The sequence below is a fragment of the Notamacropus eugenii genome, chromosome 4, assembly GCF_028372415.1.
Source record: "Notamacropus eugenii isolate mMacEug1 chromosome 4, mMacEug1.pri_v2, whole genome shotgun sequence".
Lineage (NCBI taxonomy): Eukaryota > Metazoa > Chordata > Mammalia > Diprotodontia > Macropodidae > Notamacropus > Notamacropus eugenii.
The window spans coordinates 63,094,694-63,120,682 of NC_092875.1; the positions used below are offsets into that span (position 1 = coordinate 63,094,694).

At 46.1% G+C, this 25,989-nt stretch overlaps 1 protein-coding gene across 4 annotated transcripts in view; it reads left to right on the forward strand.

Annotated features, from left to right (window-relative positions):
• The window catches only part of DIRAS1 (DIRAS family GTPase 1), a 34,703-nt gene extending 11,075 nt beyond the window's left edge, over nt 1–23,628 (forward strand). Inside the window, exons 1-4 of one of the 4 annotated variants that reach the window (XM_072601439.1) lie at nt 11,674–11,847; nt 16,127–16,239; nt 16,534–16,619; nt 20,323–23,628. In XM_072601439.1, coding sequence (XP_072457540.1) covers nt 20,345–20,941 — 597 coding nt within the window. In that variant the 5' untranslated portion in view covers nt 11,674–11,847; nt 16,127–16,239; nt 16,534–16,619; nt 20,323–20,344 and the 3' untranslated portion in view covers nt 20,942–23,628. Of the gene's footprint in view, nt 1–11,673; nt 11,848–16,126; nt 16,240–16,533; nt 16,620–20,322 lie in introns of those variants that run through there. The other 3 variants (XM_072601440.1, XM_072601441.1, XM_072601438.1) reach the window with 3 other exon arrangements.
• Nucleotides 23,629–25,989: the final 2,361 nt, after the last annotated feature.

Below are 25,989 nucleotides of genomic sequence, written 5' to 3' on the forward strand. Positions count from 1 at the left end.
GTCAGAGTCATTAGCTTCCACTTGTCCAATTCTAATATTTTGGGAATTATTTCCTTTAGTGAGATTTTGTATATCTTTTTCCTTTTTAAAAAATTTAATATTTTATTTTTCCCAATTACCCATAAAAACGATTTTTAGCATTCTTTTTTTTAATTTTGAGTTCCAAATTCTCTCCTTCCCTTCCTTCCCTACACCCTCATTGGAAAGGCAAACAATTTGATACAGATTATGCATGTATAGTCATACACATCATTGTACCTCTTTTTCCATTTGACCAGTTCTATTTTTTAAGGAGTTCTTTTCTTCAGTATTTCTTGTGTCTCTTTTATTTTTATTTTTGTAAGGAGTATTTTATTTTTCTAATTACATGTAAAGATAGTTTTCAACATTTGTCTTTATAAGATTTTGATTTCCAAATTTTTCTTCCTCCCTACCTAAAATCTGATATAGTTTATACATGTACATGTATATGCATGTTTATACATGTACAATCATATTAAACATATGTCCATATTGGTCATGTTAGGAAAGAAGAAACAGAACAAAAGAGAAACACCCCCAAAGCAAACAAAAAAGTAAAAATAGTATATTTCAATCTACATTCAGACTTCATAGTTCTTTCTCTGGATGTGGATATTTTTCCATCATGAGTCTTTTAGAATTGTCTTAGATCATTTTATTGCTAAGAAGATCTAAGTCTATCATAGTTGATTATTGCACAATGTTGCTGTTACTGTGTACAATGTTCATCTGGCCCTGCTCACTTCACTCAGCATCAGTTCATGTAAGTCTTAAGAAGTTTTTCTGAAATCTACCAGCTCATCATTTCTTATAGAACAATAGTATTCCCTTACATTCATACACCACAACTTGTTTAGCCATTCCCCTATTGATGGGTATTCCCTCAATTTCCAATTCTTTGCCACCACAAAAAGAATTACTATAAATATTGTTGTACACGTAGGTCCTTTTCCCTTTTCTATGATCTCTTTGGGACACAGCTCTAATAGTGCTATTGCTGGATCAAAAGATATGTACAATTTGACTGCTTTTTGGTCATGGTTCCAAATTTTGTGCCTCTTTTAACAAGCATGATAATTCCCTTTTTTTGTATTTATTTAGTATTTAATTTTTCCCTAGTTACAATTTTTAACATTTGTTCTTAAAACTTTGAATTCCAAATTCTCTCCCTTCCTCCTCCTTTCCTCCCATTGAGAAAGCAAGCAGTTTCATATATATTATATATGTGTAGTCATGCAAAACATATCCATAATAATCATGTTGTGAAAATAAAATATAGATTTTTTAAAAAGCAAGAAAAAGAAAGTGAAAAAAAAACAAAAGTTGCTTCAATCTGTTTTCAGACACCATTAGTTCTTTTTCCGGGGATGAATAGCATTTTTCATCCTAAGTCCTTCAGAGTAGTTAATTCTCTTTTCATAATTTCCTTGCATCACTCTCATTTCTTTCCCCTATTTTTCCTCTATCACTCATCTGTTTTTAAAAACTCTTCTGAGAATTCTTTATGGTCTTAGGTTTAATTAGAATTTTTCTTTAAGGCTTTGTTTGTAGCTGTTTTCACATTGTTGTCTTCTGAGTTTATGTCTTGGTCTTCCCTGCCACTGTAGTAGCTTTTTGTGATTAAATTTTTTTGTTTGCTCATTTTCCAGCTTATTTCTTGATTTTAAATTTGATGTTAAAGTTGGGCTCTACTTAACTAGAGGTGGAGAGGCACTGTCTGGCTTTTTTGTTTTCAGAGATTTTCCTGGGGATCTGCAAGTTTTTGGTGCTTCTAGGGTGGTGTGATCCTAGGAGAGACATGGTCACTGCCCTTCTGGTTTGCATTCTGGTCTTCACCCAGAAAGGCCCCTGGTCCCATGCAACTACAAGTGCTAGTGCTCATCTTTGCCTTGGAACTGTGACCTGGAACTGTGACCCAGATCTGTGTATGGGAAATAGAGTTGCGAATCAGTGCCATCTATAGCCAGTGCCAGCAAAAGGTCTCCTGTAATCTCTTTCTGACCAATTGTCTGACTCCCTTCCTGTCTCTGGTTTGAGAGCTCCTGAAGCCACTGCAGTGTGTATGAACTCCAGAATGCTGTCACAAATGTCTTCGGTAGACTACCTAAGTTTACTTAGGCTGGAAAAATGTCTCACCCTTTCGTTGACTCTGCCACTCCAAAATTTGATTTGAGACATTCTTTTAAAGATATTTGGAGGGGAATATTGAGAGAGTTCAGCTGGGTTGCCCCTAATTCCATCGTCTTGGCTCCACCTCTACCCTCCACCCCCAGTTAGACAATTGTCTAACCAGTCTTCCTATGATGTAGTTTTCAGTCCCTTTCCCATTCTGCTTGCCTTCCTCTGGACATGTTCCAGTTTGCCAACGTACCTCCTAAAACACAATGCTCCCTAAATAGACAAAATAAATACTTTGGCTTGTGGATTTGCTCATCATTCTCCCTGATGTGAACTTTGTCCGTTCGCCACATTCTTGCAGTGATCTTGCTGGAGATTATCAGGAGGGTAATTAGCAACCCTGATCACATCCTTTCCAACAATCTAGTGGGAGGGAACTCCAGTGGAAGGGGAGCATTCTCTAGAAGCGTCAGGGACAGCAGAGGCTTTGGCTGAGAGAGTCAGGATGTGCCCAAGTCAGGAGCTCTGTTTAGTCACCAACCCCAAGGGTTCAACAGGAACAGGGCCCCAGGGAGCCAGCTTGACCAATAGAACAGGAGGCAGGGAAGGAAGCTGCTGGGAAGAGACAGTGAGAGTTGGAGGAAACCCAGCTGGTGCTGACAACAGCCAGAGGGCAGAAGCTAACTGCGCAGGAGCAGTTAGCTTCAGCCCAGGTCTGGAGAAAGCAGGTTAAAGGGATCGGATTTTCTGAGAGGTAGAGGGTATTGTACAAGACAGGGCTGGTTCTATGACCATACCTGTGTTGTCTTGGGCAAACCACTGCCCTGATCTGTCTGTGACTGAGATTTCCAAACAAAGGATCTGTTTTTGTTCCTAGGTTGGGGGTCCTCCTACCTGGGCAAGTAAAGTAGTTAGGAAGCTTTTGGCCATTGGCCTGGTGGTTCTGTGCTCCAGTTTTCCTTCAGCTCGTTTCATTTGAGAAGCATAATGCTAAAGTGGAAAGTGTACTGTATGCAGCCAGTATGAATCTGGTCACCTGTAGACATCTCAGGGTCATATGGTCCCAGGCTTAGAACTGGAAAGAATCATAGCCCTCAAGCTCAGACATTAGTCAGTAATAGTCAGTAAACATTTATTAAGCCCCTACTACCTGCCAGTCCCCGTGATAAGCTCTGGGATACAAATAACAAGAAAAAAGACACTCCCTGCCTTCCAGGAGCTTACAACCTAATGAACAAAAGGAAGCTGGACAAGAGAAGGGGAGGTGCCAGAGGGTGCTTTGGATTAAGTAGCTGTGTAACCTTGGGCAAAGGACTTTCTACCTTTGGTGTGTACTTGATCCACCTGACTCTCATTTGTCACTCCAAGAAGCTATCGCATGAGTAGTGGTCAGATCCCGGTAAATTATTTGGACAGACAGGTTGAGAATAACTGAGGAATCTCCAACCCTTCAATGAGTTAAGGTGAGCGTCTACCCCAAGCATGTGAAGATTTCTACCAGCAGAATTCACTTGGAAAATGTCAAATGATATAGGAAGCTATTATGATTGCCCACCAATTCATCTTCTAGATTTTTCCATTTCTGTCAAAGGTATGCCATTCTTCTAGGTCCCCAGGTTCATACTTTCAACTCCTCACTTCTCCTTCTACCTAGGTATACAATCAGTTGCCATTTCTGCTGCCATGATGTCTCTCTTGGCCCATCCCTTCTCTACTACACAGCCACCACCTTGGTTCAGGCCTCCATTACCTCTCAACTAGACTATAGCATTGGCTTCCTAATGGACTTCACTACTTCAGTCTTTCCTTTACACAGATGCCTAAGTGATTTTCCCTATGCACATGTCTAATCATGCTATTTCCTTACCCTTTACACTCTAGTGATCCCTATAATACTCTAGGATAAAATATGAACTGTGTTTGTCTCTTAAAACCTGTCACAACCTGGTCCCAGCTCACCTTTCCGGTCTCGTACTCCCCTTCCCACACGATACAATCCAACCAAATTGCCCCTCTTTCTGTTCACCAGGCACGCTACCTGGCCCAGCAGCTCTGTGTCCTATCTCCAGGCCTTGGCATGGGCACTCTTCCAAGCCCAGGGGGTCCTCCTTCCTCACTTCACAGCACAGAATCCCTATCTTCCTTCAAGACTCAGCATAAGCACCACCTTCTACAGGGAAGCCTTACTGATCCCTCCTTTCCTAAGCCCCTTGCATTTATTTGGTATTTAATCTGTGTCTACTTACATGTATCTGTGCTGTCTCCCCTGACAGATGTGAGCTCCTGGAGAGTAAATTTGGCTTCATTTTCTGTGTTTGAATTTTCCCCACCTAGCACAGTACTTGACATCGAGTCAGCACTTAATAAACGCTTGTTGGTTTTATTGATTTTACTGTTATTAATATTATTATTGGTCAGAGCTTGCCTGTCCCTCTAGAAGTTCAGGCCGCCCCATAAATACACACTTGCCCTCAGGCTTGCCCAGAGTCTGCAGAGAGAGAAGGGAAGCAAACAGGCTGAGTTCCTAGCTTCTCAAGCCCATGGTGCAGTGCGGTGCACACCCCCCATGCCCAGGCCCTGGCTCAGCATTTCTGAATGAGAGCCCCTCAGAAGGAAAGAGTTTGCTCATTCAGCCCCTGCTGAGCCTGTCCTGGCCGCTATTAATAGCAGCTGCAGATCTTAATTGCTATTATGCCAGAGTCGATGTGAGTCACTCTGCCCCTGGCCACATGGCAGGAATGCTCAGCAAGGCCTGAGCTCCCCTTGCCTCACTCCTGCTCCCACAGCACCCAGGAGAGAGACTGCCAGCCCCCGACTTGTCCATAAGAAGGTGGGAGTTTTCTTTCTGAGGCAGTTGCTTGGGTCTCAGGGGTCTGCTCCAGCAGAAGATGGTCTCTGGCAATGAAGAGAGCCCTGGGTGTGAGGCTGTGCTCTGCTGCTTGCTTCCCTTCTCCCCTTGGTTGCCTTGGTCACTCATGTGCTCAAGGCCTCAATTTTCTCTCTCACAAAATGAGGGAGTTAGACAAAATTCTGTCTAAGGACTGATAGCAGCTTTAACTTGCTGCAGTTGTAGCAGGAGAATGGCTTCCCTTCCTCATACAAGAGAGCATGGAGGCCCATCTGAGTTCCTGCTCTGACACTTTCTGCTTTGGTGATATTGAGTAAAACACAATTGCCCTGGGTCTCATTTTCCTCATCTGTAAAATGAGGGCATTGGGTTAGGTTAGATGATTTTTAAAGCCCAGTTATATTATAATCCCATGAGGCAGCTGGATGGCACCATAGTGCACAGACTACTGGTCCTCAATCCAGGAAGACTTGAGTTCAAATCCAGCCTCAGACACTTACTAGCTGTGTGACTCTGGTGAAATCACTTAACCTCTGTTTGCCTCAGCTTCCTCAACTGTAAAATGAGGATCATAGTAGCACCTGCGACACAGGATTGCAGGTATCAACTGAGATAATAATTGCAAAGTGATTAGCATGATGCCTGGCACATAGTAGGTTCATAACAAATGTTTATCAGTCTTCCCCCATGAGTCAACATTAAAAAAAATGCTTAGAAGATTGATGTGGTTGTATCACAAAGAAGTCACTGATCATCCTGTGTCTGTCATCATCCTTTTCCTTGAATAGTCCTGTACAAAAATGGGGAATGGCCCATGGCATTGGGATTCCTGCTGAGCTCAGCACAACCAAATTGAATTCGGTCATGGATTTTAAAGCTTGAAGCAAACATAGGAGGTCATCAAGTCTGGGCCCTGTCTTCAGGGAAAGAAGCCACTATCCTCACTTTATAAACTGGAGGCACCTGAAAGCTAGACGTCAAATGCCCAGGTCACATGGCAGACCAGACGTAGCAGGGGTGGCTAACATCCAACCCTATCCGTTCTCAGTGTGGAGACACTTTCTTATATCTACAGAATCTTAGAGCCAAAAGGGTCTCAGAGGGCATCTTGACCAGCACCAAAGTGAGGTGATATTGCCTCCTTGACTGCATTCTGACAAGTAGTCATCTCACCTTTATTCCTGACCAGGAATTCGCTGCCTCCTTCTCTGCTTTAGGACAACTGCTGCAGCTGATTGTTAGAAAGTCCTTCCTTATTTCAAGTCCATATCTGCCTCTTGGCACCTCATGCCTCCTGCTCCTAGCTTTGTTCTCTGGGCCCAAGGAGAACCATCTTATCTATCTTCCATACAACAGCCCTTCAGATACATTGAGGCAGACATCATGTCCATGCCCTCCGTCCAATCTTCTCCTCTCTAGATTAAACATCTTCATTAATAATCTTCCTGGGGATGAGCGTCAATTTGTCAATAGTCTTCCTAAAACATGGCACCCAGAACTGAACATCTGACAGCTCTGGGGCCAGTAACATGCCCCTCATTCTTCCTCAATCTGAACACTATGCCTCTTTTACTTTAGCCTAGGATAACATGAGCCAAATCACACTGTTGATTCATATTGAACTTACAGGCTTCAGACCCCCAGATCTTTTTTTACACAAAATGTTTGTTAGCTTTGCTTCCCCCAGAGATGGAAGGTGTGGTTCAGAAGGGAGCTGACCATAACAGTCAGCCAGCCAGCACTCCTCCATGAATTGAGAATGTAGGAGGCTTGGCCTTTGAGGGGTTCTTAGAGCTGAGGGTCCTCATGACTTGATCTCTCTCAGCCTCAAATTTCTCAACTATAAAAGGCAGGAAGGTGCTGGAATAGATGACCTGTGATGCCCCTCCCAGCTCTATGGCTAGTTGCTGAGGACTGAAGCTCCAGAGGAGGAAGGCCCTAGTGATGAGGGGACTAGAGGCATGTGAGATGCAGGAGAGTTAATTGGGGAAAAGGTGGGGTTAGTTAGGCTGAAAAAGAAGACTTTGTGGTGTGTTGGTATGGGGATTTAGGATTATAGATTCAATATGAAAGGATCTTAGAGGCCATTAAGTCCAAACTTATAGATGATGAATCTGAGACCCACTGGGGTTGTGACTTGCTGGGGGTGACAGCTAATAGTAAGGCAAGATTTAAGCCCAGGTGTTCCTCACTTTCAGGTACAAGGGTCCACTCACCACCCTGTGCTACCTTCACCTCCAAGCTTTTGGAGGCTTGTCATTAGCTTTGATTAGATGTGCTCTGCTTGGCCTCGGAAGACAGGACTGGGGCAATGGATTGGAACACAGAGGCAGATTTAGGAATGACTTGCAGAACTTCCAAGTAATTAAAGCTATTCTGAAGTAGATGGGTGGCCTTGGGCAGGATTGAGTTTCTCATTAATGGGAGTCTTTAAGCAGAGGCTGGATGAATCTTTATGGAGGATATTGTTGGGGAATTTCTGCTCCAGTCCATGCTGGGTTTGATGTGCTCTTCTGAGGTTATTGTCTTTCTGAGCTTTACCCATGGTTTTGGGCCAGGCCTGTCAAACACCCTTTCCACAACACTGTGTCATCTCCAAAATGAAAGTGACTCAAATCTTCCCTGACCCTTCCTGGCTTCGAGGGAAATGTCTTATCCTTAAGTACCTGACCAAACACCTGCAGAATCTGGGGGCCATCACTTCCCTCCCCTGCCCAGCATGTGCTGATATAAACAGACCCTTCCCTTCACAATATGAGAAAGTGTGAAGTCTGAAAAAGCTTTGAAGAGAGGAGAGGGGAAAGGAGCTAAGATTGCAAAGGAGAATCTCTGCAGGGGAATCATTTCCAAAGTCAGGGTTGCAAAAGAGAATAATCTTGCATCAGCAGCAGGGAAGGGATGGTGTAAAAGAGCATGAAAGAGACATAAAAAGCCAGAAAGAGACTCAGAAACTGAAGGATCACTTATCCCAGAAGAGCAGACTCAGACAGTCACAGGAAAAAGGGACCTTAGTGAATGTTTGGTTCAACCTGCTACCCCATCCAGGAATGAACTTCTACTGGATCCTTGACAAATTCTGTCATTCAGCTTCTGAATGAGCCACAGAACCTCTGAATTGGGATGGAGAGACCTTGGAAGTCTTCTATGTCATGGGCAGGAACCTCCTGGACATCCTAACCTCTTCCAATGAGGAACTCATGACTTTCAAAGGCACTCCTTTCACTTTTAACAGTCCTAATTTTAGGAAGTTTTTTCCTTACTTGGAGCTGAAATTGGTCTCTGCAACTTCCATCTACTGGTCCTAGTTTGTCCCTCTTGGGTCAAGGAGATCAGATCTAATCCTCATGCTTCTGAAGACAGCCATCCTGTCTCCTAAAGTCTTCTCTTTTCTACGCTAAACATTCCCAGTTCTTTTAGCTTGTCTGCATGGTTTCCCATCCTGTCCCTACCCTGGGCACCTTCCTCTGGATGCTCTTCCATTGTCAGTCTTTCCTCAAAGGTGGTGCTCAGCCATGAGCATAGTGCTATAACTGAAGTAAAGGAGGACCAACCCTTTATGCCCTTCCCTTCCCAAGTCCCCCACTGCCTTTTTATGGATGGGCTCCTTGGGTTTAATGCAGTCTCAGACCACATTGGCCTTTTGAAAGTGCCACGCTGTTCTTTCCCGAGCTTGAGTACTCTAAGACCCCTAAATCCTTTTTCATGGGAAGTATCACCTAGTTTTCAATCTGAGTGTTTGACTTCACATTTGCCCCTACCACATTTCATCATATTATCTTACATTTTTATAGTGTATTAATAAATTTAATCATTAACAACAATTAATAAGCGCTTGTTGAATTGGATTGAGATAGATTCAGGCCATTCTTATAGCCTGTTGAGATCTTTTTGGCTCCTGACTTTGAAGACTTCCAGGATGTTCCTGTCTTTGGAGACAGCCCACTCCTCTGGAGGAACGACCCTTCATCTACTTGAAGGTGCCTGGCACGTTGTCCTCATATTGTTCTTTTTGCTTCTCTCAACATCTCCATTTCATTCAACCATCCTTCAAAGGAGATGCTATCTGGCCCCTTTGTTGTTACTTTGATGGGGGACACGCTTGGAGTCCCTCTTATTTACAGAGAATAGTACAGTTTTTAAAAATTACTTTTAAAAATTATTTACAATAGCATCTTTATGCATTTGAAAAATAATAATATATATGTGTGAGACATGGTATTTATTCAGCTTGTTGAATGTACATTTGCATATTTTTATGCTGAATAATACTTCATATTATTAACTGTTGCTGTTCATCCTTTGATTTCAAACAGGACCAATGACATCACAGGGTGATGTCTTGACTCAAATGTGAATTGGATTTAAGTAAGGCAGGGTTACACGTAGTTGTCAGCCCCATTCTGTCTTCCAGAGTGATCAAAGTCAAATGGCGAGATAAAAGTCCAGATGACTGGTGATGGCCTTGTCATCTTCAATGTCTGACCAAGCTCTAAGCACTCCACAGCAGCTCCTTCAGCCACCTTCTGGGTCTCTTCTGAGACAAATTGTTCTCATCTGCCCATTCTGCCAGGGGAGGTCTTCACATGCTTCACACGGAACAACTACTATTTCACCAGTGCCATGAGTACTCTCCTGAGAGGTGGATGGTGCACATATTATCATCCCCCTTGTACAGATGAGGAAATTGAGGTTCAGTGAGTGGATCATGAAGTGGTATGCTCCAGAGCTGGTATTCCTACTCAGGTCTCTTGACTTCAGATAGTATTCTTGTGGGGTCCAAAGTAAAAACTATTTTCTTAATAATCCTAAGGCATTATTTGCCTCCTTCACTCTTATTCTGTCATGAATGTACAGTAGAGTTTCCCCAGATTCCATATTACAACTAGTCTTTAAGAAAATACCCCTTATCAAGTTTTGAAATTATGTCAGAGAAGATACCAGAAAGAAGAGCAATTATCTGAAAAGGCTTTTCAGGTAATCCTCCCTTTCCCAACTCCATGTCTGTGTGAGGCTGCATTTTTCTTCATATACTTCAACCATAACAACTTCTCACAACAGATTGGAGAATCCAGATAGGAGAATCCAGCTGGCTTCTATTAAGCCAGACATTCAAGAGACTTGCCAAAAATATGTAAAACAATGCCACTCTTGTCCCTAAATTTTTCTTTTAGAAAATGTATTTCTTTTACAAAAAGCACATTATTTTGAAATCATATATTTATTGTTATTTTAAATGATTTACTAAATATTTTAAACTATCAGTTTTGATTCCTGATATGGTAAATATCTACAGATATAACTCATATAAACCAAAACTCCTTGGGGAATTTTTGTAATTTTAAGTAATTTTTAAGATTGCAAAGTCCTGAGGCCAGAAAATTTGAGAACCACTGAACTAGTCTGTTTGTTACCTTTCTTTTCATTTTAGGATGACTCACCTGGTTTATCACCTGGAAATTTCTTAGAACAAATTTTGTGAAAAAGCTATCTCAACTCTTCCTCTAGTGTGGCAATGACTGTGGGGCAGGTCCCACCAACACAGTACATAAAGCCACAAAATATATCTGACACGAGTGGAAGAACCCAGGAAGCACCTGGTCTTAAACCTGTCTCTGTCACTTGCCTTGCTGTGTGGCTTTAGAGAAGTCATTTCCCTTCTCTTAGTCTAGTGGAAAACATACAGATAGCTATAGCACAAAATGGAAGTTGTCCTGTGTGTAAGACATGTGTCATCCACGTGTGTAAGGATCCAGAACAGAGATGTCACTTCTAGCAGGAGGGATCAGGGGTCATGGAAGAAGGATGGAATATAAGAACCAGCAGAGCCTTCCATTGCCAGGAAACAGACAGCAGGAGCCATGACACCATGATGGGGAAGGAGTTTGGGAGAGGGCATTGGATTCCCCCTCCCCCCTTCTCCATGGAGGGAAATTCTCTAGGGTAGGTTCTGGTTCTGTCTTTGAAAAGCAGGCCTGCTCCAAATGCTGCCATCCCTGAGTCTCCAGATGAAAGGACAAGGTTTCCTCTCTATCTCCCACCCCAAGTGACCCCTATATGAACCGGACCTGGGCAAGTCATGGTTCAGGTCTCTGTTTTCCAGCCCCACCCCCACCTCTAATAGTTCATACTGCTGCATGGACTGGCTGAGGTCTGCTTTGCTCAGAAGGAAGGGGAAAAAGGTAGAGACAGATAGAGAGATACACTGGTGAAAAGAATTGGGGGGGAGGGGAGAAGGAAAGAGGAAGGGAGAGAAAGGGAAAAAAAGAGAAGTGAAGGAGGAAAGGGAAACGAGATAAGATTAGAGAAGGGAAGAAGGGAGAGGAGAGGGAAAGGGAAGGAAAAGGGAGAGAGGAGGAGAAGGAAGGGAAAGGGTAGAGAAAGCTGTAGGAGAGAGGGATCGAAAGAGGAGGGGGAAGGGGGGTGGGAAGAGAAGACAGGGAGATAGAAGAGAAGAGGGGTAAGAGAGAATAAGGAAAGAAAGATAAAAGGGGGAGGGGGAAGAGGGAAACCGAGACTTAGAGTGAAGAAGGGAGGGAGGGGAGAGAAGGCGAGAGAGGCTAAGGAAAGGGAGAAGAGAGTAAAAGGGGAGAGAGCCAGAAGGAAGGGAGGGGGAAGAGAGGGAAAGAGGGAGAGAGCTAGAGAGAGAGAAGGAGGGAGGGATGCAGGGAGGGAGGGAGGGGAGCTGAGCAGAGCGGGCGGCGAGACTGCAGCGCAGCCGGAGCCAGAGGAGCAGGAGCCAGAGGAGCAGGAGCCAGAGGAGCAGGAGCCAGGGCAGCAGGGACCGGAGCGGGGCCCCGGATGATGCGCTAGCCGAGCCCGAGCCACCCCGGGCAGCCGCACGAGCCCAGAGCCGGTCAGAGGTGAGGGCCGGGCTGGGGGCCGGGGCCAGGCTGCGGCCGGGCGGCGCTGCGGCGGGGGGGCGGGGGCGGAGGCTGCGGGTGGCCAGGGGTGCTGAGCAGCGGGGGAGGGGGCGGGCTCCGGGCATTGCAGCTGCGGCAAAGGGGGGGGCCGAGGCTGGGTTTCCCCCCAGTAGCCACCCACGCCCAGCCCAGGGCTCCGGCGGCCGCAGCAAGGCTCCCTGCCGTAAGGCTCGACTTGGTCAGGGCCTCTTGGGTCCCCCTTGAATCCCGACGCAAGGTCCCCCCATCCCTTGGCTGCCGATTCAGCACTGGGGATGTCTGGGGGAGGGCCTGGCGGGTCCTGAGGGTGGGTTTGAGGTTCCGCTCCCTGCCCCGCCCCGCTCACGGGACTGGGGTGGGAATAAGGAACGGGGGAGGGGGCACCATGGGGGACCTGGGGGACGCTCTCCCTTTGGGAAGCTGCCCTGCTTATACCTGCAGTTCCCTGCTCTATCTCCCCCACCCCTCCAAGAGGCTGAAGGTGGCACTTTCTGTCTGGGTCCCTAGGGCCATGGGGGCGGGGTGGAGTGGGGAGCTTTACCTCTCTCACCCCCCCATAATATCCACTTGGGATCTCTCCTAGCTCCTCCTCTTCCCCCATCACGGCATCCTAGGGCAGCTGGCCAAAAGGGAAACTGAGGACCAAGCAGTTTGGCCAAGGTCATACAGCTATTTAATGGAGAGATGGAGCTTGGGGCTGTTGAAGATCAGTTCTCTCTTGGTATCTGATCCCCCTCCCAGGAAAGGTGTCCATTCTTTCTGATATCTGTCCTTGATCCTGAGAGGAGGGTAGGGGGCCTTCCCAGGCCTCCTTAATGTTTTTCTCACTTCTCACTTGTCCAGGATGCCTTAGCTCTGAGTCTGAATGGAGGTAAAGAGAATGGAGAAAATAATCTCTCCCCAGACTCTTCCATTTCAAGGTCCTTGTCACTGAGAGTCCAAAGGGACAGAAGCTCAAACCTCAGGGATTCCCTGTGTCTTCATATAGAGATAGGATGGAGCCAAAACTAAGGGGAAGGAAACATAGGCAACCGCCAAGAGCACATCACTCAAATGGGGTGATTTTTTTTTATAAGCATAAGGAATCTAAAACTTGTCTTATTTGGCCTAAGAGGCCAGAATTAGGACTGATGGAAGGTAGTTACAAAGGCAGATTGAGGTTGAATGTAAAGAACTAACTTCCTAACCATGGGAGCTGTCCAAACGTGGATATGGCTGTTTCATGAGGTAGTTTGGCCTCTAGCCCTGGAGATCTTCTAAGGACTACATAAAGATTTAGAGCTAGAAGGGACTGGAGAGATCACACAGGCCAGGGGTTCTTTGCTTTGTTTGTGTCCTGGACCCCTTTGGCAGTCCGGAGAGGTCTATGGACTCCTTTTCAGAATAATGTTTTTAAATACATGAAATAAATTACATACAATTACAAAGAAAACCAATAACATTGAAATAACTATCAAAAGATTTTTAATTCACAAACTCCCTGAAGTCTATCCCCTCCTTTGGGGGGAATGTATAGACTGTCAGTTAAGAACCCTTGATCTAGTATATTTTTAAGCTGAGAAAACAGGCCATGAGAGAAGGCGACTGACTTGCCCAAGGTTACACAGGTAGTGTGTAAGGGGCAGAGATAGAATCAGGTCTTCTGACAAAAATCTCTCACATTGCTCTCTCCATTACCCCTCGCTGCTTCAAGCAGAGACTGCATGACCAGGTGACAGTAATACTGTAGAATAGATTCTTCATCAGTTACAGGTTGGACTAGATGCCTCCTCACGTCCCATTCAGTGCTGAAATTCTACGATTCTATGATGTTGATATCAGCGAATTCAGCTGTCCTTTAGATCTAAAGGATCAAAGCTCCCAGTAGTCAATGACCAAAGGGAAATGATCCAGCTTTGTTCAGGGCTCGCTAATGGCTTGTCCTGGCTGTGTTGAAAACAGATCTGGGGTAACAAACTGAGCTTGGATGAGCCAGTCTCTGCTTGAACAATTCCAGTGATAAAGATCTCATTCTTTTAGGAGATATTCCATTCTAATAGTGGATACCTCCAATTGGAAGATGACTTTCAATCGAAAGCTAAATTACCACTTGTTAGGGAATCTGTAGTGCCCTGGGCAAGAGGCTGGACTTGATGACTACTAAGACCCTTCTAGCTTAGAGAAGTTCCATGATACTGTTCTGGCCAGTCAACCCTATCTGGGTGTATAGGAAAATAATAGTAATACTAGCTCACATTCCTCTAAAGCTTTATAGCCTGTAAAACATTTCCATAACACTTGATGCTCACAACAACCCTAAGAGATCTGTAGTGTGAGTACTGTGATTTCCATCTTAGCAGATGGTGAAAGCAAGACTCAGAGAGGTTAAGGAAACCCAGCAAGCTAGAAGCACAGGCAGGCCTCACACCCAGGTCTTCTAACAATACTGGGGTTGATCCACTAAAGAATCAGAGTGAGATCTGGAGTGAACCTCCAAAGCCTTCTAACCCAACCTGTACCTGAATAGGAGTCCCCTCTACAGCACACCAACCAAATGGTTGATCCAGCCTTTCTCCATCTCTGTGGATCTTGACCTCTTTCTCTTTCTCTGTGTCTGCATGTCTATCCTTGCATGTCTGCACTGGTTTGTTTTTCCTCTCCATCTCTCTTTCCCTATGTCCTTGTGTGTCTCTGCCACAACTTCCCTCTCTTGATTTTCATTCAGCCTTTTAGGAGAGCAAAGGAGAGCTAATCTAAGCCCTTTCTCAATGACAGCTTTTCAAAGACTTGAAGACAGCAATTGTGATGCCTCTTGGCCTCCAAGTTTTTTGGTTTCTTGGTTTGTTTTTCTTTATGATAAATAATTGAGATGATATTTGTAAAGTACTTAGCATAGTGTACACAGCAGGCGATTAATAAATGCTTGTTCCCTTCCTTTCCCTAAATATTTCTAGTTCCTTCAGTTTATCATCTTATGGTATGATCTCTAATCGTCCTGGTCACCTCACTCTGGAAATTTCTACCTTATCTGTGGGCCTTTCACAAATATGGTACCCAGAGTGGAACACAATAGTTGAAATGAGGTATGACCAGGAGAGAGGAGAGAGGGACTATCATTTCCCATATTCTGGACACTTGCTCTCAATACAACCTGGAATCTCATCAGCTTTTTTTTTTAACTGTCATCACAGTGGTGACTCATTGTGCTTATAGATCACTGAAGCCCTCATATCCATTTCTATATGAACCACTCTTTATCCATGCATTCCCTCTCTCATATTTGTGAAACTGATTTTTGTGAATCCAAATGTAAGACTTAATTCCACTGCCCAACCGAATTTTATTAGATTCAATCCAACGCCCTAGGTTGTTGAAATTTCTTTTCTTTTTCTTTTTGCATCCTGATCCTGTGTGTTTGCCATCTCTCCTAGGTGTTTGTCATTTGTAAATCTGATAAACATCCATGCCACCTGTATCTTTATCCAAGTCATTGCTAAAAATGTTAAATATGACAACACCAAGCACAGATCCAGGGGAGGTGGGGTGGGGGTGGGAAGGGCATTTCATTAGAGACCTCCTTCCATGCTGATAGTAAACCATGTATCCCAGGCATCCAGCCTGCCTTGAATACAAATAACTTTCCTGTCATTTAACTCACATCTCTCAATCTTTTCCACAAGAAGAGTTGGAAAGATTTTGTCAGAGGCCTTGCTAAAATCTAGGTAAACAAATCCATGTTTAAGTTTTCCCCTAATCTACCAATTTAATTTATTGTGTTAAAGATTTGTTAATTTCTTCAGCAATTTTTTTAATCTCCTGCAGAGGTGGGATTTGAGCCCATGTCTTCCTGACTCCAAATCTATCACTCTATCCCCAATGTCAGGCTAAACTGAGTCTAGTTACTATCTGAAAGAAAGAAAAGACAGAAAGTGAGAAAAAAAAGAAAGAAGGAAAAAAGAAAAGAAGGAAGAGAAAGGAAGGAGGAAGGAAGGAAAAAGGGAGGAAGGGAGGAAGAAAAAAAAGAAAGAAAGCTAGTTTGACTCAATCTGCCTTTGATGGAGCTGTTCTGGCTGTGTGATCATTGCTTCCTTTTCTAGTTGTTCACTAATGATCTTTCTAATAATATGTTGCAGAATTTATCTGAAATTGAAGTTAAGGACATTGGCCTATTGTTTATAGACTTCTTTTTCTTTCTTTCTTTTTTTTTTAAATGAGTACATTTGCTCTTCTCCTGTCTTGTGGCATCTCCTTTATTCTCCAGGACATTTCAAAGATCCTTAACTGACAGAAGCTTAATAATCCCATGCATTAGTTTCTTCAGTGACCTGGGAGATAGTTCGCCTGGGCTTTGTGGCTGGTACTCATCGAGGGCAGGTCAGTGTTCTTTTATTCTCTTATCCAGGGGATTGACTCCCTATTAATCATTTCTGTTCTGTCCTTTGTAGTCCAAAGACCCAACAGAGAACCGAGAAGCAAAAGAAGGGTTGAAAAGCTTTATCTGCTCTGTTTTGGGTTGTCATCGTTCCATTCACCCAGAGCAGTACTTTCACTGTTCCTCTTCTCTCTAAGGAAGCCAAGAAAACCCCTATATTGTTGGCCTGAGATTTCCTCTGAAACCTTAGATAATTTGGAGTTGTAACCCTCTCAACGCTTTTTTTTTTTTTACAGGATTGTGTCATGCTTTTGTGTTCATCTTCATACTTTGCCTTTGCTTCCATCTCCTGCACATGACTTTTTAAAATCTAAGTTGGCTGGTGAGTTCCATGTGTGTTCACATTGGTGTCTTGAGACATCTTCCCATTTTCCTACTCCTTGTAGTTGTTTTTCTTCATATCTTCAGAATTTCATTCTAAAAGACTTCCATTTTTTTCCTCCCTGGGCTGACTTTCACCCTGTAGAATTTTAGTCCACTATGAGATCCTATAACTATATCTTTTTAAAAATCGTATTTTTTATTGTGAATTTGACAATCATCAACCAACACTAACTTTTCCATATGCTTGGCATAGATTACATCTTTTTTCTCTGAATCCTTTGAAATCTTAAAAAAAGCAATTACTTTTTTTATTAATGAATAAAAATCTATTTTTTCCTCCCCCTTACTTCTCCTTTTTGGAAAAAAGAAAGAAAAACAAAACCCTTGTAACAAATACGCATAATTAAGAAAAACAAATTCCTTTACTGGCCATGTCCAAAAAATATATCTCGTTCTTCACCCTGAGTCTGTGGACTCTCAGGAAGTAAAGTAGCAGACTTTATCATCTGCTCTGGGTATTGTGATTGGTCACTGAACTGATCAGAATTCTAAAGTCTTTCAGGGTTGCCTTTGTAATGCCGTTATTGTATGAATTGTTTTCTTGGTTCTGCTTACTTCACTCTGCATCAGTTCATACAGTTTTTCCCAGGTTCATCTGAAACCATTCCCTTTGTTGTTTTTTATAGCCATAATAGTATTTCATTACCTTCATATATCATAATTTGTTCAGCCATTTCCCAATTAATGGGTGCCCCTCACCTTAGGTTTCAGTTTTCTCCATTACAAAAAGAGCTGCTATAAATATCTTTGTGTATTTTATACATTTTGGAGTCTTTTCCCTCTTTTTTTGATCTCTTTGGGGTATAAACCTAATAGTGATAAACCCTTTGAAATTTAATCTCCCCAAATTTAGGGTTCCTATCACATTATTTTCTTCTTTCCTCTCTTTCTCTATCACAAATACTAATATAGACTTGCCATTTCCCCCCAAGGCTACTATCATTTTTACCCCCAATTTATTTCCTTCCTTATGGGTTGAAATCAACCAACATTTAAAAAAATTAAATTGTGTGTATATGTATGCACTATGTATAGAATCTGCTTTCTCTCCCTCCTCTCTCCCCCAATTAAGAAAGCAAGAAAAACTAAAGCTCTATTACAAACATGTATATTCAAGCAAAACAAACTCTCTTGGCCATGTCCAATAAGTAGTCAACCAACATCTGATTATTATGAATTGCAGGGCATATCTGTCTTAAACTTATCTTTCTGTTGTGTTTGACCTGTGGTCCCTCTCTGTCCGGCTCCTCTAGGGTTGCTATTTCAACTCCTAGTTTGAGGAGTGTGTAATAGGGATGCCAAGGGGACCAGCCTCCAGGACAGCAAACAGTAAAGATGAGTCTCTTCCCATTGAGTTTCCCCATGGGTCCCACCATCTCAATTTCTCTCTGCTCCTTTGCTCCTGCAGGCTCCCACAGGGATAGCACCAGTGGTCTCAGCACTAAAGGCCTGCACTGGGGGTCTTTGTGGGTAGGGGCAGAGCCACAGCTTCAGGTTACTACCCTGTTTCTCAGTCTCCCTTTGTCCTAGGTGCAGGGGCAGCCCTCCCTGGTTGGCTCTCACACTGGGAGACCTCTAATGGGGCAAGGTAGGGCAAAGGGCTGATCCTGAGCTTGGGCAGGATGAATGAAACTGTGGAGCTACCTGGCTGAAGTGGACCAGTGATATGGGCTTGTTAGAGTAGGGCTACTCTTGTCCCTAAGGGTAGGATTTGAGTTTTAATACAAAGCTCACCATTCTCCATGTATTCTCAGGATCTCAAGCCAATCTCTAAATCTGGGAATCTTGACATTCTTCTTTGGATGAACTAGCCACAACTACATTGGGAATGCTCTGTAATAGGCCTGCTGATGATTGCGGGGGGTGGGTGGCAGCAAAATCCCTCTTGCCTTCAGGAAGACAGAGACTTGGGGATCCATGTTGCCAAACAACATACAGTTATAGGACAAGTAGGGTCAAATCTTAGTCTGAGGCTGGTGTCAGAGACTCAGTATATGGCTAGTTTCAGGGCTTCAGATGAGTTTCAGAGGCTGAAGTTGAGCCTGGAAGTGGAGTTAGAGGTTGAGTCCAGGATCAGGGTCAGGAGTTTCAGGCTAAGATTTGAGGTTTAGTCTGGAGAGAGGTAAGGTTGCAATCTGAGGGTCTTCAATCTAGGGCAAGGTCAGGGCTGAGTCTTGAGGCAGTGTTAGGGGCACAGGCTGGGGATGGGATCAAGGGTCAGCCTGGGCCTGGGCACAGGAATCCTGAAAAAGGGCTAGAGAGCAGCTTCCAGATAAGAGAGCTGTATTCACATGAGTCTTTCTGAGAGAACCTCCCCACTTTGTTTTCTGATGCTTTTATATGGTGGCTTCCAGCCAGGCTGGTGAGGAGGAAAGGAAAAGTAGTTCTGGGATGTGTCGGAGGCAGTCAGAGCCTTGTGGTCCATTATCACAGGTAGCAGATGCCCCCATTGCCTCTATGTAGGTCTGTTTCTGGGTCAGAGCAGGGCTTGAGGCTCCCCATGAAGAACTAGGGGGCAGAGATATTGCGTGCTCTATTCTCTCCCATACTGGCTAGCATCCAGGAAGGTCTTAACCCTACATTGATGCCAGGGAACTTGCACTGAGCTAGCCTGGCTTTTACCTGGTGCCACCTATTGGGAAAGAAGGTGGGCATCATGGAGGAGGTCAGGGGCTCCAACAAATGCTGACTCTCTTTCCCTCTCAGTCCCTCCTTAGCTCATGTGCCTTCACATAGGAACGTGCATTAGGAACTATGTTCAGTCCCAGTTACGCACACATATCACTTCCAAAAGTGTTAGGCCTAGGGGGCCTAAGCCAGAGGAATGGCTACAGACTCTGCAAGTCAAAGCAGGGTCACTTGTAGGGGCCAGCAACATCTGTTTTTCATATCCCTGCACACACACACACCCTTCTGCCCTATTGAAATACCTTTACCCTGACTTGGTCAGATAACTTTTGAGAAAGTCTACCCTGATTCTGTGTGTGTGTGTGTGTGTGTGTGTGTGAGAGAGAGAGAGAGAGACCATGTGTATCAATCTCTCCTGCTCTGAGTCTCTTCATAGGCCACCCATTCCTACATTTCATCCCTGTGACTCGGGGGACAGAGAGATCAGACTACTCCAGTGCAGCTCACTAGGGTAATGAGTTCAGAGTAAAGCAGGACTTACTAGTGCTGGGAGTGGAGAGGGCAAGTTTCTAGAGGGCAGAAACAATGAGTACCATTAACCCTGGGGTGCAAGGAATGAAATTTATTATGGCTGGGGTATAGCCATTTTTAGTAATTTTATTCCTGAAGTATAGACAGCTGTTATCCCTGGGGCATAAATGTAGTTGGCATCATTCCCTCCAGGATGCAGCTGGAGTCAACACTGTTATTCCTGGGGTAAACCTGTGGTTAGTCTCCTTCCCCACGGGGGTGCAGCTTCTGTAGTAAGCATTGCTCCTATAGTTACTACTAAGACCCCTTGGAGCCAGTTGTAGTATGCATCATTATGCCTGGGATACAGCTATAGTTCTTAGTCTCAACTGCAAGTACCCTTGCAGTATAGCTGTAGTTAGCACTGTTGCTTTCAGGGAAGCACCATTGGACAGGTGCTCTGCACCTGACAGATCTTTTTCCCTTCTTGCGTTCCTCTCCAGAAGCTCACAGCCTCTGAAGAAGATGCCGGAACAAAGTAACGACTACCGGGTGGTGGTGTTTGGGGCAGGTGGTGTGGGCAAGAGTTCCCTGGTCCTCCGTTTCGTCAAGGGCACTTTCCGAGATACCTACATCCCCACTATTGAGGATACCTACCGCCAGGTCATCAGCTGTGACAAGAGTGTGTGTACCCTGCAGATCACAGATACCACGGGTAGCCACCAGTTCCCGGCCATGCAGCGCCTGTCCATCTCCAAGGGCCATGCCTTCATCCTGGTCTTCTCTGTCACCAGCAAGCAGTCCTTGGAAGAGCTTCGGCCCATCTACCAGCAGATTCTGCAGATCAAAGGCAGCGTAGAAAACATCCCGGTCATGCTGGTGGGGAACAAGTGTGATGAGACTCAGAGGGAGGTGGACACCAAGGAGGGGGAGGCTCTGGCCAAGGAGTGGAAGTGCGCCTTCATGGAGACCTCAGCCAAAATGAACTACAATGTCAAGGAGCTCTTCCAAGAGCTGCTCACCCTGGAGAAACATCGCAACATGAGCCTCAGCATCGATGGCAAGAGGTCCAGCAAGCAGAAGAGGACAGACAAACTCAAGGGCAAGTGCAGCCTGATGTGAGGGGCCTGGCCACCCCTCCTCTCATCCACGGGCCGCCCGTCCCCCTCGCCCTGCTCTGTCCCACTCTTGGTCTTGCTCCAGATGGCTCCGTGGCCCCTTATTTTGTCTCCCTCTGTCTTCCTGTTACCTCAAGCTCTTTCTCATGGATGGCCTCCTTCCATCTTTCCTCTTTCTCTGTCTCTCATTGTCCTTCTCTGTCCTCATAGCTGCCACTCTGAGGTCCTCGAGACCAATCTGTATCTAAACAGAAGCTCCCTCTATGACATCCCATCCAAGTGCTCATCCAGGCTCTTCCGGGTCAGCAGCTCTCTGTCTCTCTTTCTCCTGCTCTCTGTCCCTGTCTATGTTTCTGCATCTATTTGTTTTTCTCAGTTTCTCCTTCCCTCCCAGGTGTGTGTGTGTATGTGTGTGTGTGTGTGTGTGTGTGTGTGTGTCCATCTCTCCTGCCCTGAGTCTCTCCATAGGCCACCCATTCCTACATTTGATCACTGTGACTTGGGGGGCTCAAATGCACATTGACCTCGCACTTTTCTTTCTCCTTTTTGACCATTGATGGCCCCCTCCCTCCTCTCCTGCTCCGCGGGCCCAGCTAAATTCCCCCTTTCAGCTGGCTCTCTCCTCCCTGTGATACCGGGAGGCATTTAATAGGGAGGCCCAGTAGACAGGCTTTCCTTGGCCTTTGAGACACTAGGCAATAAAGATGAAGCCCCTCCAGCTGAGCTAGGCCCTAAATCTGCCCTAGGTGTCCCCCTTGCCTTCCCTCTCTGCCCCTTGTAGAAATGACCAGTGGCCCTAGGACTAAGGAGCTAGGCCCAGGGGGCTTGTGGGAAGGAGCCAGACACCGTCTAGCAGCCCAGCACAATTCTGGATCACTGCTGCCCCTCTCTCTCACCTCACTCAGGTTGTATGGTAGTGTCCCTGCTCCTAGCCTTTCCTCCCAGGGGTCTACAGGTTGCTATAAGTGTGAATGGGGGTGGTTCTGTGTACCCCCAGAAGAAGGCTATAGAGTAGAATTCTGAGGAGTTGGGGGATCATTATTCCCCCCCACCCCAGGAGGGTGGGGAGGTAGAAGCCATCAGCACAACCCCTCTGCCCAGCCCTGAGAACATTCCTTTGAGGGGCTAGGCTGGGCCCCCATCTCAGAGACATCTGTGTCCTAGGGAGGGCACATTCCATGAACTGGATTTGAGAGAGGGGGCACTTACTTTCCCTGCCAGGGAATCCTGACCCCCACAGGAGGAGGAGAGGAGAGAAGACAGACAGAAAGCATTGGTAGGTGCATGGGTGTGTAACAAACTCTGTGTATGTTCATGATGTTATGCGTGTGTGTGTGTATGGCTGGAAGTATATATGTGGCTATATTTGTGTGTGTTTGCATACATGCATGTATATGTATTAATGTGTATGATACCTATGTGTGAGTGGGTGTGCAGATATGTGAGACTAAATCAGGGGGATGTATGCATGTGTATTAGTGTGTGTGTATGTTTGCATGCGTGTGTGAGTGTGTGTGTATAGGTAGAGGGGTAGGGACCTGTAGGGAAAGGTGATAGGTTTGGGGGTCAGAGCTGGAGCTTTGCTCCTTCCCCCCCACCCCCAAGGCCAATCTATCCTTTCAGCCCCCTGCTGCAGGCAGCACTTCACCCCTTGGCATGCAGCACTCCTGGCTGACCTTGGAAGGGGCTGTAGGGTGAGGTGTGGGAAAGGTAAGCAGGTGAGCTAGGGGACTTTCTCCTCTGAGGGTGCTGGTCCCATCAGGGGCTCTGGCACCATTCCTCAGGGATCCACCCTGATAGCACAATGACCATCCCCCAGCCCAGGCCCAGGGGCTTAGAGCAGGCAGGGGGAGTGGGTAGCCAGGCCCTGCCTTGCAGTGGGTGTATCCACCCACTTCTCTCCAGTCAGACCCCCTCCCCACTGTGACCACCTGAGATAGAACCAAGCACCTCTTCTCCCAGTCGCCCAGAGCCAACTGTGTCACCTTCTGTTCTCTCCTTCCTGTACACACTCCTATTCCTTTTCCACACCTCTTCCTGGACCCAATGTTGAAATCCTAGGAGAAAAAGGAAATAGGCCTGTTTGGAAAATAGTTGTCCAGAACTGGCCAGCCTAGGGGATTCAGCCGAGGGTGACCAGAGAATGTTAGAGCTGGAAGTTACTTTAAAGACCATCTATTCCAAAACCATATTTTATAGATTGGGAAACTGAGGGCCAGAGAGAAAAAGAAAATTGCTTAAAGTCACACAGCAAGTCAGGGACAGAACTGAGAGAGAGGTAACATGTCCTTCAGGGCCAGCAGCCCCATGTAGCACATGGATCCCCCTCTCACCTGTCCATGGGCCCTTCCAAGAGCTCTGGGTTGGGACCAGACCCTCCCAGGTCACACATGGGGGTCAGGGCAAGACCAAGAGTCTGGGATGAACATAGGTCCCACTTCTCTCCCTAGGCATGTGGTGTGGGCAATTCCACCCTGCCCAGCTGCTGTGATGCTAGAATATTGTCTGGTGCTCTGGATTGAGGCCTTGACCTCCCTCCCCCAACCCTCTGTAATGCTCCCCTCCATGCCCTAGATGATTTCCCCAAGCATGTGGATGCCCCCTTCTCCAGTGCACCCCTTCTTTTTTAAGAGTCCAGTGTAGCCTTCACTCTAGAACTAGTCTTCCTCCAATAAAGACATGGCTCCTGCATCTGCACTGCCTGATACCTGGATTTTCTGGGGGGAGGGTGTGGGCTATTGGGGTGGGGAGGATCAGCTCGCATGGTTCAGCATCTGGGGGGTAAAGGGAAGTGGAAACAGGAAAGGGGAGAAAGGAGAGAAAGAGGTGGGGAAAGGCAAGGGAATGCGGAAGGATGGGAAGGCAAGCGGGACAGATTGGTGATGAGGGAAGGCGAGGGACAGAGCTGTTACGTAGGACCGGAGAAATGATGGGGTGGGGAGACCTTGGGAAGGAGAACCAGGATGGAGAAATGATGGAGCAGTGAGACATTCGGGACAGGCAGGGTGGGAAGGGCTTGGGGGCTGGATGGGGCATGGGGAGGTGATCTGAGGTGAGGGCTGGGCTGGTTACTGAGGGGTCCCTCTTCACAGCCGCGTGCCAGGGCCACGAGCCGGCTCCCCTCACGGGGCACAGATCGAAGAGTGCGTCATCAGCCTGTTGCCCTGGCAACCATCTGCTTCCCAGGCAGCCTTGTGCAGCCAAGCTGCAGCTGGGCTGGGACTGGGGAGATGAAGAGGGAGGCAGAGACACTGGGGGCGGGAGTCCTTGGGTCCTATCCTCAGCGGTCCCTCTCCCCTTTGGGAACCCAGGATTTTATACTCCCCTCCTCCCACTCAGGGTGAGGGGTCCCAGCCACAAAGACCTGTGAGCCAGGGCATCGCTGAACCAAGGAGAGATACAGGAGGGAGGGCTGAGGGACTTCCCCACTCCCAGGAGAGGAAAGATCTCGCTTAGACTCTCCATGGCTGTCTCTTTCTTCCTGCCCTCTGTCTCTCCCCAAATTGTATTCATACCTCTTTGAATTTTATCCTTAACAAGTTCAGCCACTAGGGGTCGTGGGTACCCTAGAGGGTGAGCCGAACCAGTGACCTCCTCAGGCACCTCTGGCTCCTGGGAAGTCACACTATTCCTGATTTCCTCCCTTTCTTCCTACTTTCACTTCCCTTTCTCTTTTCCTTACTGTTCTCTACCCATCTTCCTTTCTTCCTTCTTCCCTCCCTCTCTCCTTCCTTCCCTCTCTCTTCTGTCTCTCTCAATAGCTCCATCCCTCCGAATGTGTTCTGTGTCACACACCCTCTTGCCCCGGGGAGGGATCTCAAACCCAAGAGCTAGGAGGGCCCTGTGAACAGAACAGGAGGGTTAAAATGGACCACAAGGTGGCCTGATCCAAGTTGAGAGTGAAGCCTTTAGAACATTAAGCAGGGGGCTTAGAGGACGGTTGAGGGGCAGAGTTGCAAGCCTGCAGTTAGAGTCATAAGGGTCATCTCCCTCACAGGGTTGTTGTAAGACTCAAGTGAGATAATGTATGGAGTGCACTTTGCAGCCTTCAGAGCATCGTGGAAGTAGCAGCTGTTATTATGATGACTGTAGCCCAACCTTCCACTTCCAAGCGAGTCTCCCCTATAACATCTCAGACGAGGTTGTTCCAATCTCTGCTTCCTGAACACTTCCAGTGATGGAGAACTTACTACCTTACCCAAGAAGCTCATTCCATTGTTGGACAGCTTTGATGTGGAGATTGACTTGACTGTCTATCCCTGGGTCTTTACCCCAGTCCAGTGAAAAGGTTGCTTCAGTAGCCCAGGCCAAAGGTGATGAGGGCTGCACAAGTGTAGATGGAAAGGAGCAGAAAGAGAGAAAGAAACAGGACTTGATGACTATAGAGAAGGTAAGGGACAGTCAGCTGAGAGTAATTTCCAAGCCCTCAGAGACATCCTGAACATTTCCTGGGAGGAAATTCTGGGCCTCAAGGAAGAAGAGGAAGAGGTTTAGGAGGAAAGGAGCTTGGGGATCCTGAAGGACCTTTGGGGATAAACTGAGAAGCTCAAATTATAGCTTGAAGAACCTTTGAGTTTCCCTGTGCCCCACCCCCATCCCAGGCAACTGGGACCTGGAGCCTTATGTATACAATGGGGCCAGGGTGAAAGGTGAGGGTCCTGGGGGTGGCATCAGCTGATAGAACCTGGGTCCATAAAAGGTACAGCTGAAAATCAAAAGCCAAATCTGAGGGGACCTAGGTATTCATCCCACAGCACCGTCCTCAGGGTTCTTTCTTCTGAAGGAGATAGAATCAGGGAAGATAAAGCCAAGCCCAGTCCCTCACTACAACGCTAGGAGAGGGGGCAAAGCAGGCATTATTTCTGCTGTCATTTGCCTTATTTTGAATCCCCAGTACAGTGCAGGGCACACATTAAGTGCTTAATAAATGCTTATTGACTGGCTATTACAGGGATCAATCGGCCTGAACTAGGGAAAGGACTTACTCAAGGTCACACAGTGAGTCAGTGGCAGAACCGACACACACTCATTCAATGAATATTGATAGCTGCT